Source organism: Lithobates pipiens, unplaced genomic scaffold (genome assembly GCF_037356315.1).
Source record: "Lithobates pipiens isolate NorthernLeopardFrog02 unplaced genomic scaffold, aLitPip1_a1.2 Scaffold_16, whole genome shotgun sequence".
Lineage (NCBI taxonomy): Eukaryota > Metazoa > Chordata > Amphibia > Anura > Ranidae > Lithobates > Lithobates pipiens.
In genome coordinates this window covers 434,076,831-434,090,545 of record NW_027507748.1, presented here as the reverse complement: position 1 = coordinate 434,090,545, position 13,715 = coordinate 434,076,831, and the positions used below count along the sequence as shown (strand labels likewise).

Sequence of the window (13,715 nt, the reverse complement as noted above, 5' to 3'; positions counted from 1 at the left end):
AGCCAAAAGTAAAAAGACACACAGCACAAATAAAACCAAAATCGTTTATTTTGCATGAAATAGTCTACACATTGTGCATACATAAAAATGTACAAAACCAAAATAGAAAAGTGTTAAAATGTGTACAAACATTGCTCAAAAATGATGCTCTTTGAAAACATTTTTCTTTTAAAGTTTATCTAACAGACAATAAGCCAGAAATTTAAAAACAAATTTTCAATACCAAAAGACCATCAAAGCTAGTAAAAATTAGTCTGGCTTCTAATTGAAAACACTAAGAATACAAAAAGATCAGATAAAATAGATGAGTGATCCTGTAACTCAGGATGACAGATTAAAATCGATTTCTACTAAGCGTAGTTTTTAACAAAACATTACTTCAATCAATAAAAGTACAGTAAATCAGAAATCGTATTTGAGCCACTTGGAAAAGTATGGCATTATAATTGGGGCCAGTCAGCTACTGGTTACAGACTTTCAAAGAGATGTGACAATACAAAGATGTATGGCACCCATTCCTCTAACTTTTAGGCGATTAATGCACTGCCATTTATTTTATTGTGTTCCCAAAGTGGCGCTGCATAGTGCACAGATGCCACTATACAGATAGTTGTTCTCTATGGCCACAAAAGTAGATCAAAGATAAATGCAAGTAAATAGAGCAGTACACACATTGGCAAACACCAGAGACCTCAGGACAATATAACATTGGCAATTTTGATTGATGTACAGCTGCCACTCTATTTAATGATAGTAGCCCCCCTCACTAGCCAAAACATTTAAGAATCTCAATTGCAGGTGAGGAACCAGCAACGGAGTAAAATCTCAATGGCTTGGCCAGTGACTGAATGTCATTGTAGTGAAAGAGGAGTGGACTGCTAGGCCACGTTCACACGTCTGTGCATGCGTTCATGTGAAATTTATTGCACGTCAATGTGCAATACAACATGCAAGTTTGCACTATGGGTTGTGTAGTAATTCTTTTTTTAAAGCCACCCCAGCATGCATGCAAGCTCAAAACAAACACATCTGACCATCAACAAATGGCAATGCATGCCATAAAATGCACATGGTTTGCAATGTGCTAGAAGAAAAAAAAAGTCAGCTGCATTTCATGGTCTATGGACATGCACTGAGGGCTCATAGAAAATGAATTCATCTGTTCAACATAACACACATTGACAAGCCAAAATACTAGACTGGACTGCACACTATGAATGAACCTTCAAGAAAAGAATCGCTGGAGTGACATAGTCCTTTGTGTTAACTGTGCCAAACTCGGCCTCACCAGAACCCATATCCCCAGTTCTAGTCTGTTTAACATTTTTTTTCTAACCGCTAATTTTCATGAATGCAGTCAACTGAGAGCAAGAAAGGATGTCCTATCATTTGTCATCAAACAGCCTAGCTATTTAGTAGTGACATTAAAAAGAAGTTTTTGTGCCCAGGATCTGGGTTGATATAAAGCAAAAATTCCAGCTCCCACTTAGGGCCAATATACTTCTTGCGATGAGTTAATGCATGTACTTTAACACATTTTATGTAGTGCAGTAATGCATGTTGAATTACGGCAGCCCATTCAAAATGGGCTTCCAACGCACCCCAAAGAGCAGTGCAGCGCATTGCCTACATCACAGGTACACTGCCTCAATGTATTGGACTGCCATTCAAAATGAAATGAAATGAACATTGGGGTAGCATATGTGGTAACGCACCCATTAGCGCAGAGGTGTAAATTGACCTACGGTAATTCTTTCAGGTAATACTTTGAAAATTCAGTGATGATTGTAAAAGCAATTATAGGTCCCTCTGAATAGTGAACTTCACAAAACAGCTAGGAATACTGAAACTTTTTTGAATCCTTAGGCCGCGTACACACGGGCGGACTGTCTGCCCAACTTAGTCCGCTGAACAGTGTTTCAGCGGACAATCCGCTCGTGTGTGGGCTTCAGCGGACTTTTTCAGCGGACAGTCTGACGAACAAAGTCTTACGGAATTTCCGTAAGACAGTCCGTTCAAACTTGGTTTTGTCCGTCCAAACTTGGTTTCAGCGGACAGTCCGCTCGTGTGTAGGCAAGTTGGACGGACTAAGTATGGCGCATGCTCAGAAAGGGTTTACACGGCCGAAGGTTGCATTGCAGTGTATAGGACGTTGTTTTTCTAGTCCCGTCGTACGTGCTGTACACGTCATCACGCACGCTTTCAGCGGACTGTCTGCTCATCGTGTGTGGTCAAGTCCGTTCATGCTAATTTTGAACGGACTGTCTGTCGGATTGTCTGCTGAACTTAGTTGGGCAGACAATCCGCCCGTGTGTACGCGGCCTTAGGAAAGTTTCCTCATTGCTGGATCCAATCTGCAAATATACATTTGTCACTTTATGACAAACATATCCAACACTCATACGTAAGACTATTGAAAGCCTTGGAAAGTCCACGTTGTGTGACAACACTGAACCACAGGGTTTTGATTAAGAGTAACTCAAGGCATGTGTTCAAGATTTATCAAGTGTAAGTGCGAGGAGTTGCACAGTTCAGTGCCATTCATTTGATTATACCATATTGGTACATTATAAAAATAGCTGTAAAGATAACCAGTGTCAAAACAAATACATAGGCTGCCATTGTTGACTCCCTTTGAAAATGCTAAGTGTTTGGTTTTCTCTAGCTTCAATTGTTTCTGATATATTGACCCAAAACAAGTGAGCAGCCTATGAAGTCAGAACTCGTGATCTGCTTCATTTTTCCAGACCAGTGACTCAAATATAACAGAAGCCATTTAATAACCATGACAGCATTTTCAGAAGGTGCAGTCAGCCATGATAACCTACAGTACTGGTTTCCTTTAAGTGCATCCTAGTAACAGCATTTTACCAAAAACAAGCAGGATGTAATAAGTGGGTGCACAGTGTACCACTGCCTAAAGTGACAGGTGAGGCAGCTCAGTTACTCAGCAGTGTACGGTATTGTGTTATAACAACAAGTACCATATAAGACTTTGCCCATGTGGTCACTTGACTCAAGTAAAAAAAAAACCAAAAAAATGAATTTCATTTATATTACAGATTCTGCTATCTGAGACAATAATACATCTTAAAAAGGCTCAGAAAATGCTATACATACAGTAGTGTGGTCCCTTGTCCACATATTCTCCTCCATTTAGTTATTCAAACACTATATTCTATCATGCGTTATTCGCAAAGCGGCTTGTCTACAGCTGAATATGCAGTCAGACTAACTTTATTGCAAGCTATATGCAACGACATTCCAAAATAATATGTTTCTGAAATGAAAGAGAAGCTGCAGACAAATTCATTAATACAGATGCTAAACAGCTCCCAGGCAGACTATAAACAACTTTCTATACAAGTACCATTTCTTTTGACATTATCTTATATCTAATTAGGACTTTGCTAATTAGAGTGTGCAAAATAAAATAAAAAAATATGCAGATGTGACACTTAAAAAGCATTATGTTCATCTGTGACCACATACCATTCATTTTTTACAATTCTGGATTTTAATCAAAAATGATTTAAATAATAACTAGTTTTGCTTTTTCAAGCAACGTTTTTCTAAAAACAATGACTATAACAACTAAGCCTTATTTCCATCTATTGAATAGTTTATGTTTACTCTAACATAAAGCTATGTATTCATTGGAGAACATTTATCAAGCAAATTAGCAACATACAGTACTTAGACGCAAATCAGCCTGCCTCTCATTTAGCAAAGTCAATGCAACTGTTTTCTTGTGTATTGGTGACCCGAGCTCCTGCAATTCTGAGCAGCAAAGTAATACAGGATTTGAAAAGGTCCATGATAGATTTAGCATTGACAAACAGATGCAAATTAGGAAGTGGTCATGGGCAGATCTTTTTTTTTTGTCACAGTGATACTTCGGGGTAGAAAAAGTTTTTAAATGAAGCTCTTTTTAAATGAACTCTTAGCCCTTGTACACACGGTCGGAGATTCTGACGGAATGTGTCCTATCGGACCGTTTTGTCGGATATTCTGACTGTGTGTGGTCTGCATCAGACTGTTTCCGTCGGAATATCCGACAGACCAAGTTTTACAACTTGCCGGTAAAATTTTCCGACAAAATGCTCCTATCGGACATACTCCGATCATGTGTAGCCTACTCTGACGGACAAAGTGCCACGCATGCTCAGATCAAATTCCTAGACCAAAGCTATTGGCTACTAGCCTGAACGTAGTCCCGTCTAACGAAATAACGTCATCACGTTATGTACAACCGGATTTTCCGACAACTTAGTCCGACCGTGTGTATGCAACATCACTTCCGGACCTCTTCCGGAATTAATCCGTCGGAATTACTCTGACGGATTTGGTAGTCGGAATCTCCGATCGTGTGCACAAGGGCTTAGGCTACACTCCCACCGCTGATCCAGTCTGATGTCAATTGTAGCAGCAGGAATAAGGTTCCTGCCTTGGCTCTGAGCAGCTAGGTGTGGTAGCTGGCCTGGTCCACTATGACAGGTTGCTGGTGACCGCAGCCATTCGCACAGACAGCGATCATTTGCAGCGATTGCTGCTGGATGCACACAAAAATGCATCCAGCAACAACCACTGAAGGTAATCAATCGTTGACTGTGCAGAGAGTCACAAAAAGCAGCGGCTCCCCATGACCTGTCATGATAGTGAATGTGGCTGGTGTCTGAACCTTGCCGCTCAGAGCCGCAGCAGAAATTGCTGATTCCTGCTGTTACAATTCATAATGGTCTAAATTGCCTATGTGAATGTAGCCAGATCGTAAATCTGTCTCATAAAATGCTTCACTCACCCTGTGTAGCATTGTTTTGCTGTGTGACAGAATTGACAAACGTCCCCCATTGTATTCTCACTTTGCAAACTGTGTTGTATACATCAGTGCAGGGTATGTTCAATTGATTCATAGCTAAATGACTCTAGATTAAAGAGGGTCTGTAGACAAAATGTAAAATCGTGCAGACTGTTAATGTATGTGTCTCTTTCTTAAGAGACAGAATCAGTGTGCACATAGCATTTCCTTGCTTGCCATTTACAGTACTTATGTTCTATTACCTATGCTACAACCAGTAGTAGAAGTATTTGGGAACAAAGGAGAAAAATACAAATCAGTATTAGAAGTCCATCACTAACAGGTGAAAGACAACAAGTCTAGCTAATAGTGTGGGAGGAAGCAAACACTCTAGTCTCAGGTAACATTATCTAGTGCAGATCAGTACAATGCAGTATAAGGACATAAATAGATTTTTTTTGTTTCAAATAGGGTTTCCTTTGAACTCCCTATTCATGACTATTACAATAATGACATTTATTATTCTGTATTCTGCCTGACATACTTCCTTTCCTATAGCAACCCAGAGTACATGTGATGCTCTGTTCAATATAGTACAGTGTACAATTGGTCAAAATACCATAAAATATGCACGTCTCCGTGTATGTCCTCCAGATGAGCCATGTTGTGTTAAAAAAAAAGGAAAAGACTGCATTTAATTATGGGCTACATAGACATTGAATCAATAAGGGTATTTCAAGTCCAGAACATCAAGGTCACACATTCTGGAAGAGGTTTTGATGTATTTATAAGTACAAAAGAAACTGACAGCTTCTTAATAACATGGTAACGTATGGCACAATATGGATCAATAAGAGCAGCTCCTTCATGTCCATAGTACAATATTGATTTTTTTTCTCTAACTAGCACATTCGCAAAGTTTCTCCACTTGTTACAGAGCTTACCTTGTTCTGACAAAACAGAAATAAATACTTAATGGCTTAGACAGTTCTATGTCCACTAGTCAGTTAAAGTTTAGAGACCTGTGCCTTGCAAGGGTCTACGAGATGTCTTCTTCAAGTATTGTTGCTAAAATAACAACAGTAACAGATTATTGCACATTATTTCCAACGCAAAGAGATCATTCCTTATGTAATGTGATCATTGACAGGACAGTGTAAAGAGCTAAATCCAGGCAATGTGACTTTCCCTTTTCGGAGAAGATTCTCTTCTGTTCCTTGATTAATCCTCTGAATAAGCATTTTTTCATAGAGGAGGGGATGGTATGCCCCTAAGGTACATGCTGCGTCATAATATTGTTCATGGTAATGGCAAAGGTCAGTCTGCCTATAAGAAGGGATGTACTCGTACACATGGACTTCCCTGCATAAGGACATCATAATGAGGATACCTGAGAAAACAAGAAGAATCAAATATTAATATACTGTCTTACACTATTTCTCATAAGTTAAAAGTCTTCATTTACATTTAGGAAACAAAGATTTGTGAAATTATTTTTGAGTTTGTGAATAAAAAGTCTCAGAAATGTGAGCAAACCTTCAAGTCATAATACTTAATAAAAAGACTTTATCAACTTAAGGGCAGGTTCTGTTAGGAAAAAAAACAAAACATCCCCCTTATATTAACCACCCCCATGCCCTCTATTATGGATGAGGTCAAAGATAACAAATTAATGACTTCTTGCCCTTTGTCATGGGACACTGTTTGTGTTCAGTCAACAGGCCCATGCATTGCACCCTGACAGGAGTGCATGGGAGCACTGGGTATTTCCTGATGGCACTGGGTCGTGATGGTGGTGGTGACGTGGGGGATTTTGCTCTTTTAACAGAACCTGCCACGTTGACCTAAACAGACAAATCTCTATAGCATGGAGGCTGTGATTTCCAAATTTTTGCTTCTGAAAATGCTAGTTGCCTACATGTCAGGAAATATGATGATCAGTAGTTCTGAATTCACTCTTTCTAATCTACATGCTTATTTTGGATCAGTTACAGACAGGAAACTAGTATTCTCAAAAGCAGGTCAACAGTGGTAGCCCCTGTATTTCTCTTAGTACAGGTTTCTCAGGAGCAATGAAACTCACTCAAAAGAATGTAACTTTCTAGGATAATGTCATCTTGAAAAAAAAAAAAGAAAAGAAGACAATCAAAATCAGGTGCTATCAATGCAGATTTGGGTTTCACGTATAATCATACTGCAATTATATAAATAAAAAAAAACTCAAAGCGTTTGCTTTCCTGTCCTTGAATACAATGTCGATGAAGTGCAATATGGTCCAGTCAAAAAAATTCTGCACCATTATGACGCTCCTTAGGAGTGGGGTACCTACAATGACTAGAGCAAAGGTATCCTGTACAATCCAAAAACAAATGACACTTGAGTGTATGCATCTTTTGTTTTTAATCTCATCTATATAATTTAACAAAACTTCCTTCATCATTATAACAACAAAGAAAACTGGTGTAAGTGGCAAGTGCTGCATTAACAAAGCAGATAGACCTGTTTCATGACTATCGATGCTACCTGTGCCTAACTGACAAAGGGATTGTGGCAGTTTTCAGTATAGAAAACTGTCATAGATCCGCACTAGATTGGACCTGGTGTGGGGGATGTGAACTATCTGCTGGTAACATGGCAAACAGCAGGCATGCCTTTCTCTGTCCATCAAGTGAACAAAAGGATGGGAGAGCTCTAGCTTTTCTGCTCTCTATGCAGGTCTGGAGCAGACACAGCATAGAAAATGGATTAGATTCCTCCCCTAACAATGGGGATTATACCCCTTTGATAATTAGGTCCCGGACCGGCTCAATTTGTATCAGTTTAGAAGAGTGACACAGCCTTTATGCCTGCGTCAATCTTTGTTAACTTCCCCTCTCAAGAACAAGAGCAGAGTTCATGAGAAGTAGGGGAGACAAATGCTAGGAGGAAAACAACAAAACAAAAAACAGTTGAATTGGAAAGTGTTTTGAAATCAGCCTTGTTCACACCTATTATATATCCCCTTTTAGACCACTGTAGGCCATTCATTGTACATCAATACTACAAGGAGAAATACTGTAGAATATGATAGGTTTCTGCCTCTGCAGCTCATTATTCAAATGGCATTGTAAATACATATGCTGCCTATAGCAACTGCTTTTCTGTGTGTTTAGATATAAGAATAGGGTCTAATTCCCTACCGAACTGAAAAAAAGACTCTAGTACAAGCCATTAAATTTTTTTTTTATAGGATAATAAAATATAGCTTTTAATAATAAACAGTGAAACATTCAGGTGCCAAACATTTGAGTATTGCCTGTGATTTATATTTTGGAAACAGACTTTTTACCAAGAGTATGAAGGCAGCAAGGAATCCAAAGATCTCCCCTTTTTATTCTGATTGTGATGCTTTAATTATACGAATTGTTATCACAATAAAAATACTGTATAATCAAAGACTTCAATCAACACATTCCAGTAGTTTAAAGTGGTTCTAAAGTAAATTTTTTTTTAGCTTAATGCATTTCCTCAAGGTAAAAAATGCCCCACTACCTGTTATACCCACCCACAGCTTAGACACTTACCTGGCTCTTGCCACTACTCCAGTGTTGGCCTGGCTGTAGTGCTGCTACCCTCACTACCTGGTTCTACTGGAGACACTAAGGCCAGTGGGAGCCATAGGCTCCTGCTGTAGTCATAGACATTTCAGTGAGAAAATATCAGGGGGATGGCTTACCAGTGCTGTGTTTGTCTATGGAAATACATAGGTATAACAGCATGTGCACAGATGCCTTCATAGCACCCAGAGGATAAAGGAGCAGACAGCACTGGCAGGGGACTACCAGAACAGGAGTATCCTTTCTGTTAAATATCATTGCACAGAGCAGGTAAGCAGGTTCTGTTAAATATCGTATTGCATGGAGCAGGCAAGTATAACATTTTTTTTATTTTAACCCCAAAACATTTTATCGTTTAGTATCACTTTGTTTTGATTAAAAGCTCAAATGCATTATGACCTATACTTTAAAGGACAATGTTAACAAAATAAATGATATTTTTTTTTTCTGAAATTGAATTTATTGTTCATTTTTAACATCCATTCTTTTCTATGTAAATGCATGCATTTTAAAAACAGATCGTCTTCAATTGATGGTAGTACCACATGGAGCAAACCATTTTGGAATAGGGATACCAAACTGGCCACTCTTGTTATCAGTAGCCAACAAACAAAACAACACTGAAATACCTGAAGAATTAGGAGAAATATTTCATGCTTAGGCATTGCCATAGTGCATTGTGCAGAATGTTTATTTAGTGCACTAGAGTCACTCAAGCACACTACCCCTCCTCCTTGGCTGTTGAGAAAAGTGAAATAAGAGCACTAGACTGTAAGGTTATTACCATCCTAAGGTACTGATGTTGATGTAAATAGCCAGGTTCATGGGCAGGTGGATACTACACCCCAAAGGACCTCCGTGGTCTCTTATCTTGTAGGGAATGTAACACAAATAGAAAAGTGCCACAACACTGCTTAGAGGTCCAGGAACAACTTTTTTTTTTAAATAAAGGTCAATCCAAAGAGTAGTCAATGCATTTCAGGAGTCGAAAAATGCCCTCTTTATCAGGGCTAGGAAAAAAAAACATCAGGACATCTCCATGTATTGATATTTTTGTATTTGACTTTTATTGGAAAAAAGCTGTATCTGGAACTCTTATAACTGGTATGGTGCTTGTTTCCCTTGTTGTTACTTCTTCCTGGGCTAGTAGTCACTCACTGACACCACCCCTCTTCCCAGACTAATAGACTCTTTCCCCTGTGCATCTTCAACCCCATGGCAGAAAGCAACCCTGGAATGGTAAGCATGCATGTTTTCCCTTCTGACTGATAGCTATCTGCTCTAGTCAATTGCCCTACAAAAACATAGTGAATAACGTAGACTCACGTGGATTGACACCTCTCTCTTACCAAGACTAAGTAACACCCATAAGAAATTCATATAGGCATTGGATGACTTCTCTGCATTATCACAAGCCCCACCCCTACTCTTTTAGGACATTATTTTCCATACTCGACACGGCAGGAATATTGCAACAAGTGCCCTACTCTTACCATTTTGTACTGTTGAAGTTTAAATTTAAAGTTTAAAGTCAGTTAGCAACATTTTCACAGTATGTTTAAGTTATGACAAATATAGCCCTGTAAAAATGTGATATTTCGGCTAAAGAATTTGACTCACACTCAGCGTAGCAACTGCAGTATGAATAGGGGATCTCCCTACAGGCAGTCTTCTTTCTAAAACAAATTCTTTCTTGTTTTAAATAGCAAACCTTAATGGTTGTATGCATACGTGTTCAATAGCTGCAATCTTGCTTTATTCATTATTCAAATGCAATAAATAGTGCGTAATGTGTCATCTTGCTCTGCATGCCATAATGAGCAACTGGAGAGCACTAAAAGTCATCAGAAACTTTCCATTTAATGAAAAGCGTTTGAGATCTAATGTATTCAGGAAGCAGACTGAGTAAAGAGATGCAATAAAAATCTACTGAAGTACAAGGGCAAATGAAAAATTTGGTAGAAGGAGAAATGTTGGAATAGTAACATGAATACAGTGTCCTATGGCCCGTACACACGATCTGAAAATCGTACGAAAAATACCACGTTTGATGCTATCGTACCATAATCAGATCATTGGTACAGAGCTTTTGAGCGCTGATCACAGCAGTTAATCTGATATTATCCCCAATGGGACAAGCACGGAAATTTTTCTTATATGATAACAGATTGCACGATTTTCATTTAATCAGTACAGTTGTCGTCCGAAAAATACAATCGAAATACATGATATCACGAGATGTGAGATTTTTTTATTCTGTCATACGAGAGTTTTCATAACTTTAGTAAAGTCTACATTTTTGATATGCGACTAGCATGCAAAAAAAACAAAACGGACGAACTATCATCCGATTATCAGATCATGTATATGGGCCATAAGGTTATACAATAGTAAGTAATTACTGCAGAGCTGTATTAGCATAACCGGGGGGCCACACTAGTGTTGCATGAGCATATTATCTACCGTTGAAACATATAACATATAATGCACACTTGTACACTTGCTGTGGATGAAGAGTGCTTGTATTTGAATAAACAATGTACAGTATATTAAATCAGTGGTTCTGAGTGCTGGTACATTTTGGTGCCAGGGAGGGAGCTTTTCACATTGTTCAGTACATCTAGTTTATTGTTGGGGAAGGTTAGCTACAAGTGACGAAAGTAACTGCATGCTTCTGAAACTTTAGTCTCAAACTGGCATACTGTGACACTGAATATCTTAACCACTTCGTACCCAGGCCAATTCTGACATTTCTCTCCTACATGTAAAATTCATCTTTTTTTTTTTTTGCTAGAAAATGACATAGAACCCCCAAACATTATATATGTTTTTTTAACAAAGACCCTAGAGAATACAATGGTGGTCGTTGCATCTTTTTATCTCGCACAGTATTTGCGCGGCAATTTTCTGAACATATTTTTTGAGAAAAAAAAACAGTCTCATGCTTAAATTTTTTTTTAAGTTAGCCCAATTTTTTTGCATAAGATGAAGTTAGACTGAGTAAATAGATAGATTGTAAGCTCTAACGAGCAGGGCCCTCTGATCCCTCCTGTATTGATTTGTATTGTAAGTGTACTGTCTGCCCTCATATTGTAAAGCTCTGCGCAAAATGTTGGCGCTATATAAATCCTGAATAATAATAATAATAATAATACCAAACATGTCACGCTTCAAAATTGCACATGCTCGTGGAATGGCGCCAAACTTTCGTACTTAAATTCCCATAGGCGACACTTTCATTTTTTTTACTGATTACATGTTTGAGTTACAGGGGAGCTCTAGGTCTAGATTTATTTCTCCCACTCTAACGTTCGCTGCGATACCTCACATGTGTGGTTTGAACACCATTTTCATATGTGAGCGGGACTTACATATGCTTTTGTTTCTGCGTGCGAGCTCACGGGGACAGGCGCACTTTAAAAAAATATATATTTTTATTGGTAATTTGACTTTTTTTTTTTGTTTGACACTTTAAAAAAAAAGAAAATTTTTTTTTCAGCACTTTTATTCCTATTACAAGGAATGTAAACATCTCTTAATAGGAATATGACACGATCTGTTCTTTTTAAGTGAGATATGGGGTCAGTAAGACCCCATATCTCCCCTCTAGGCTGGGAAGCCTAAAATAAAAAACAAACAAACAAAAAAAAACAATCATGGCTTCCCAGCCGTGGCAGCGCCATTTTTTTAATGCAGAGGCTGGGAGTGACGTCATAACATCACGCCCGGCTTCCGATGTTATGCCATCTGGTCCGCTGGAAATCTCTATCGTCACCATCCGGGGCCGGCGGATCTGTTTACGACTCACCGTTGGAAGAGGTGAGTCGGTAGAGGCACCGGAGGGTGGGGGGAGTCCCCTCCCGCCGCCTGTAAGAATGATCAAGTGGCGGAACAGCCGCAATATCTGAATGATGTCTGTAGCTGCAGGCATCATTCAGATATCACTGCACAAAGTCAAGGACATTCCTGAATGTCCTGCGGGGCGAAGTGGTTAAAAAAGCCACAAGGTTGCCATATACTTTTGTATTGCTAACCAGTCCTCCTCCTATTTCTTACGTGAACTGCCAGACTGGTAAGCAGGCTACCTCATTGTAGGTCATAAAGTTGAGGAACTTCGCTGTAGGCAGGGCCTGTCTTGGAGATCTAGGATTTGGTTTCTGCCTATCCATGCCCAAGTCAGGTGAATAATAGGTTTGCCCTGCTGTTTTCAGAGAATGCTGAGCATACATTGAGGATGACTTTCAATATAGATTTTAATAGTAGAGGCCAATTAAACTTGTCTTATGATTTGATCTTTAGGCTTCTTTATATCTGTTTTTTTCACATCAAAGCACTAGGCAGCACTATTTAAACACAAGAACCACTGCAAAGAAAATAGGTAAAATCTGAGTATCAGTTTTGGTTATGTAGATCTATTCAAACTAGTCAACACCAAAACTTAATTAGGTTAGAAAAAAAAGATAAAAGTTACAAAAAATATTACAACTCCAACTGCAAAAAAGTTGGGACGCTGTGTGAAATCTACATAAATACATAGTACATAAAAACATCAAATGTTTAAACTAAGAAAATGTACCATATGGTAATAATGGCAGCAACATGTCTCAAAAAAGTTGGGATAGGCCATGTTTACCACAGTGTAGCATCTCTCCTTTTAACCACTTAAGCCCCGGACCATTTGACTGGCCATAGACCAGAGCACATTTTGCGATTCGGCACTGAGTCGCTTTAACTGACAATTCCGCGGTCATGCAACGTGGCTCCCAAACAAAATTGACGTCTTTTTTTCCACACAGATAGAACTTTCTTTTGGTGGTATTTAATCACCTCTGCGGTTTTCATTTGTTGCGCTATAAACAAAAATAGTGCAACAATTTTGAAAAAACACATTGTTTTTTACTTTTTGCTATAATAAATAGCCCCAAAAAATATTTAAAAAACAGTTTTTTTCCTCAGTTTAGGCCCATACGTATTCTTCTACATATTTTTGGTAACAAAATCACAATAAGCATTTATTGATTGATTTCCACAAAAGGGGTTTGCTTTATGGCATTTTTATTAATATTTTCTTTTTTTTTTTACTAGTAATGGCGGTGATCTGCGATTTTTATTGTGAGAGCAACATTATGGCGGACACATCGGACAATTTTGACACATTTTTGGGACCATTGTCATTTTTACAGCGATCAGTGCTATAAAATTGCACTTATTACTGTAAAAATGACACTGGCGGTGAAGGGGTTAAGCACTAGCTGGCTAGGAAGGGGTTAAGTGTGTCCTAGGGAGTGATTCTAACTGTTAGGGGGCATGGCTACGTGTGA

General features: G+C 38.7%; 2 protein-coding genes across 3 annotated transcripts in view; one reads left to right on the top strand and one right to left on the bottom strand.

Annotated features, from left to right (window-relative positions):
• Nucleotides 1–13,715, top strand: part of LOC143983200 (pinopsin-like) — a 343,478-nt gene that overhangs the window by 321,958 nt on the left and 7,805 nt on the right. The gene's annotated exons all lie outside the window — the stretch shown is intronic.
• Nucleotides 31–13,715, bottom strand: part of ST6GAL2 (ST6 beta-galactoside alpha-2,6-sialyltransferase 2) — a 235,891-nt gene continuing 222,206 nt past the window's right edge. For both annotated transcript variants that reach the window (XM_077482626.1, XM_077482627.1), the window contains one exon: nucleotides 31–6,188. In XM_077482626.1, the coding sequence (XP_077338752.1) occupies nucleotides 5,926–6,188 (263 nt within the window). In that variant the 3' untranslated portion in view covers nucleotides 31–5,925. The remainder of the gene's footprint in view (nucleotides 6,189–13,715) is intronic.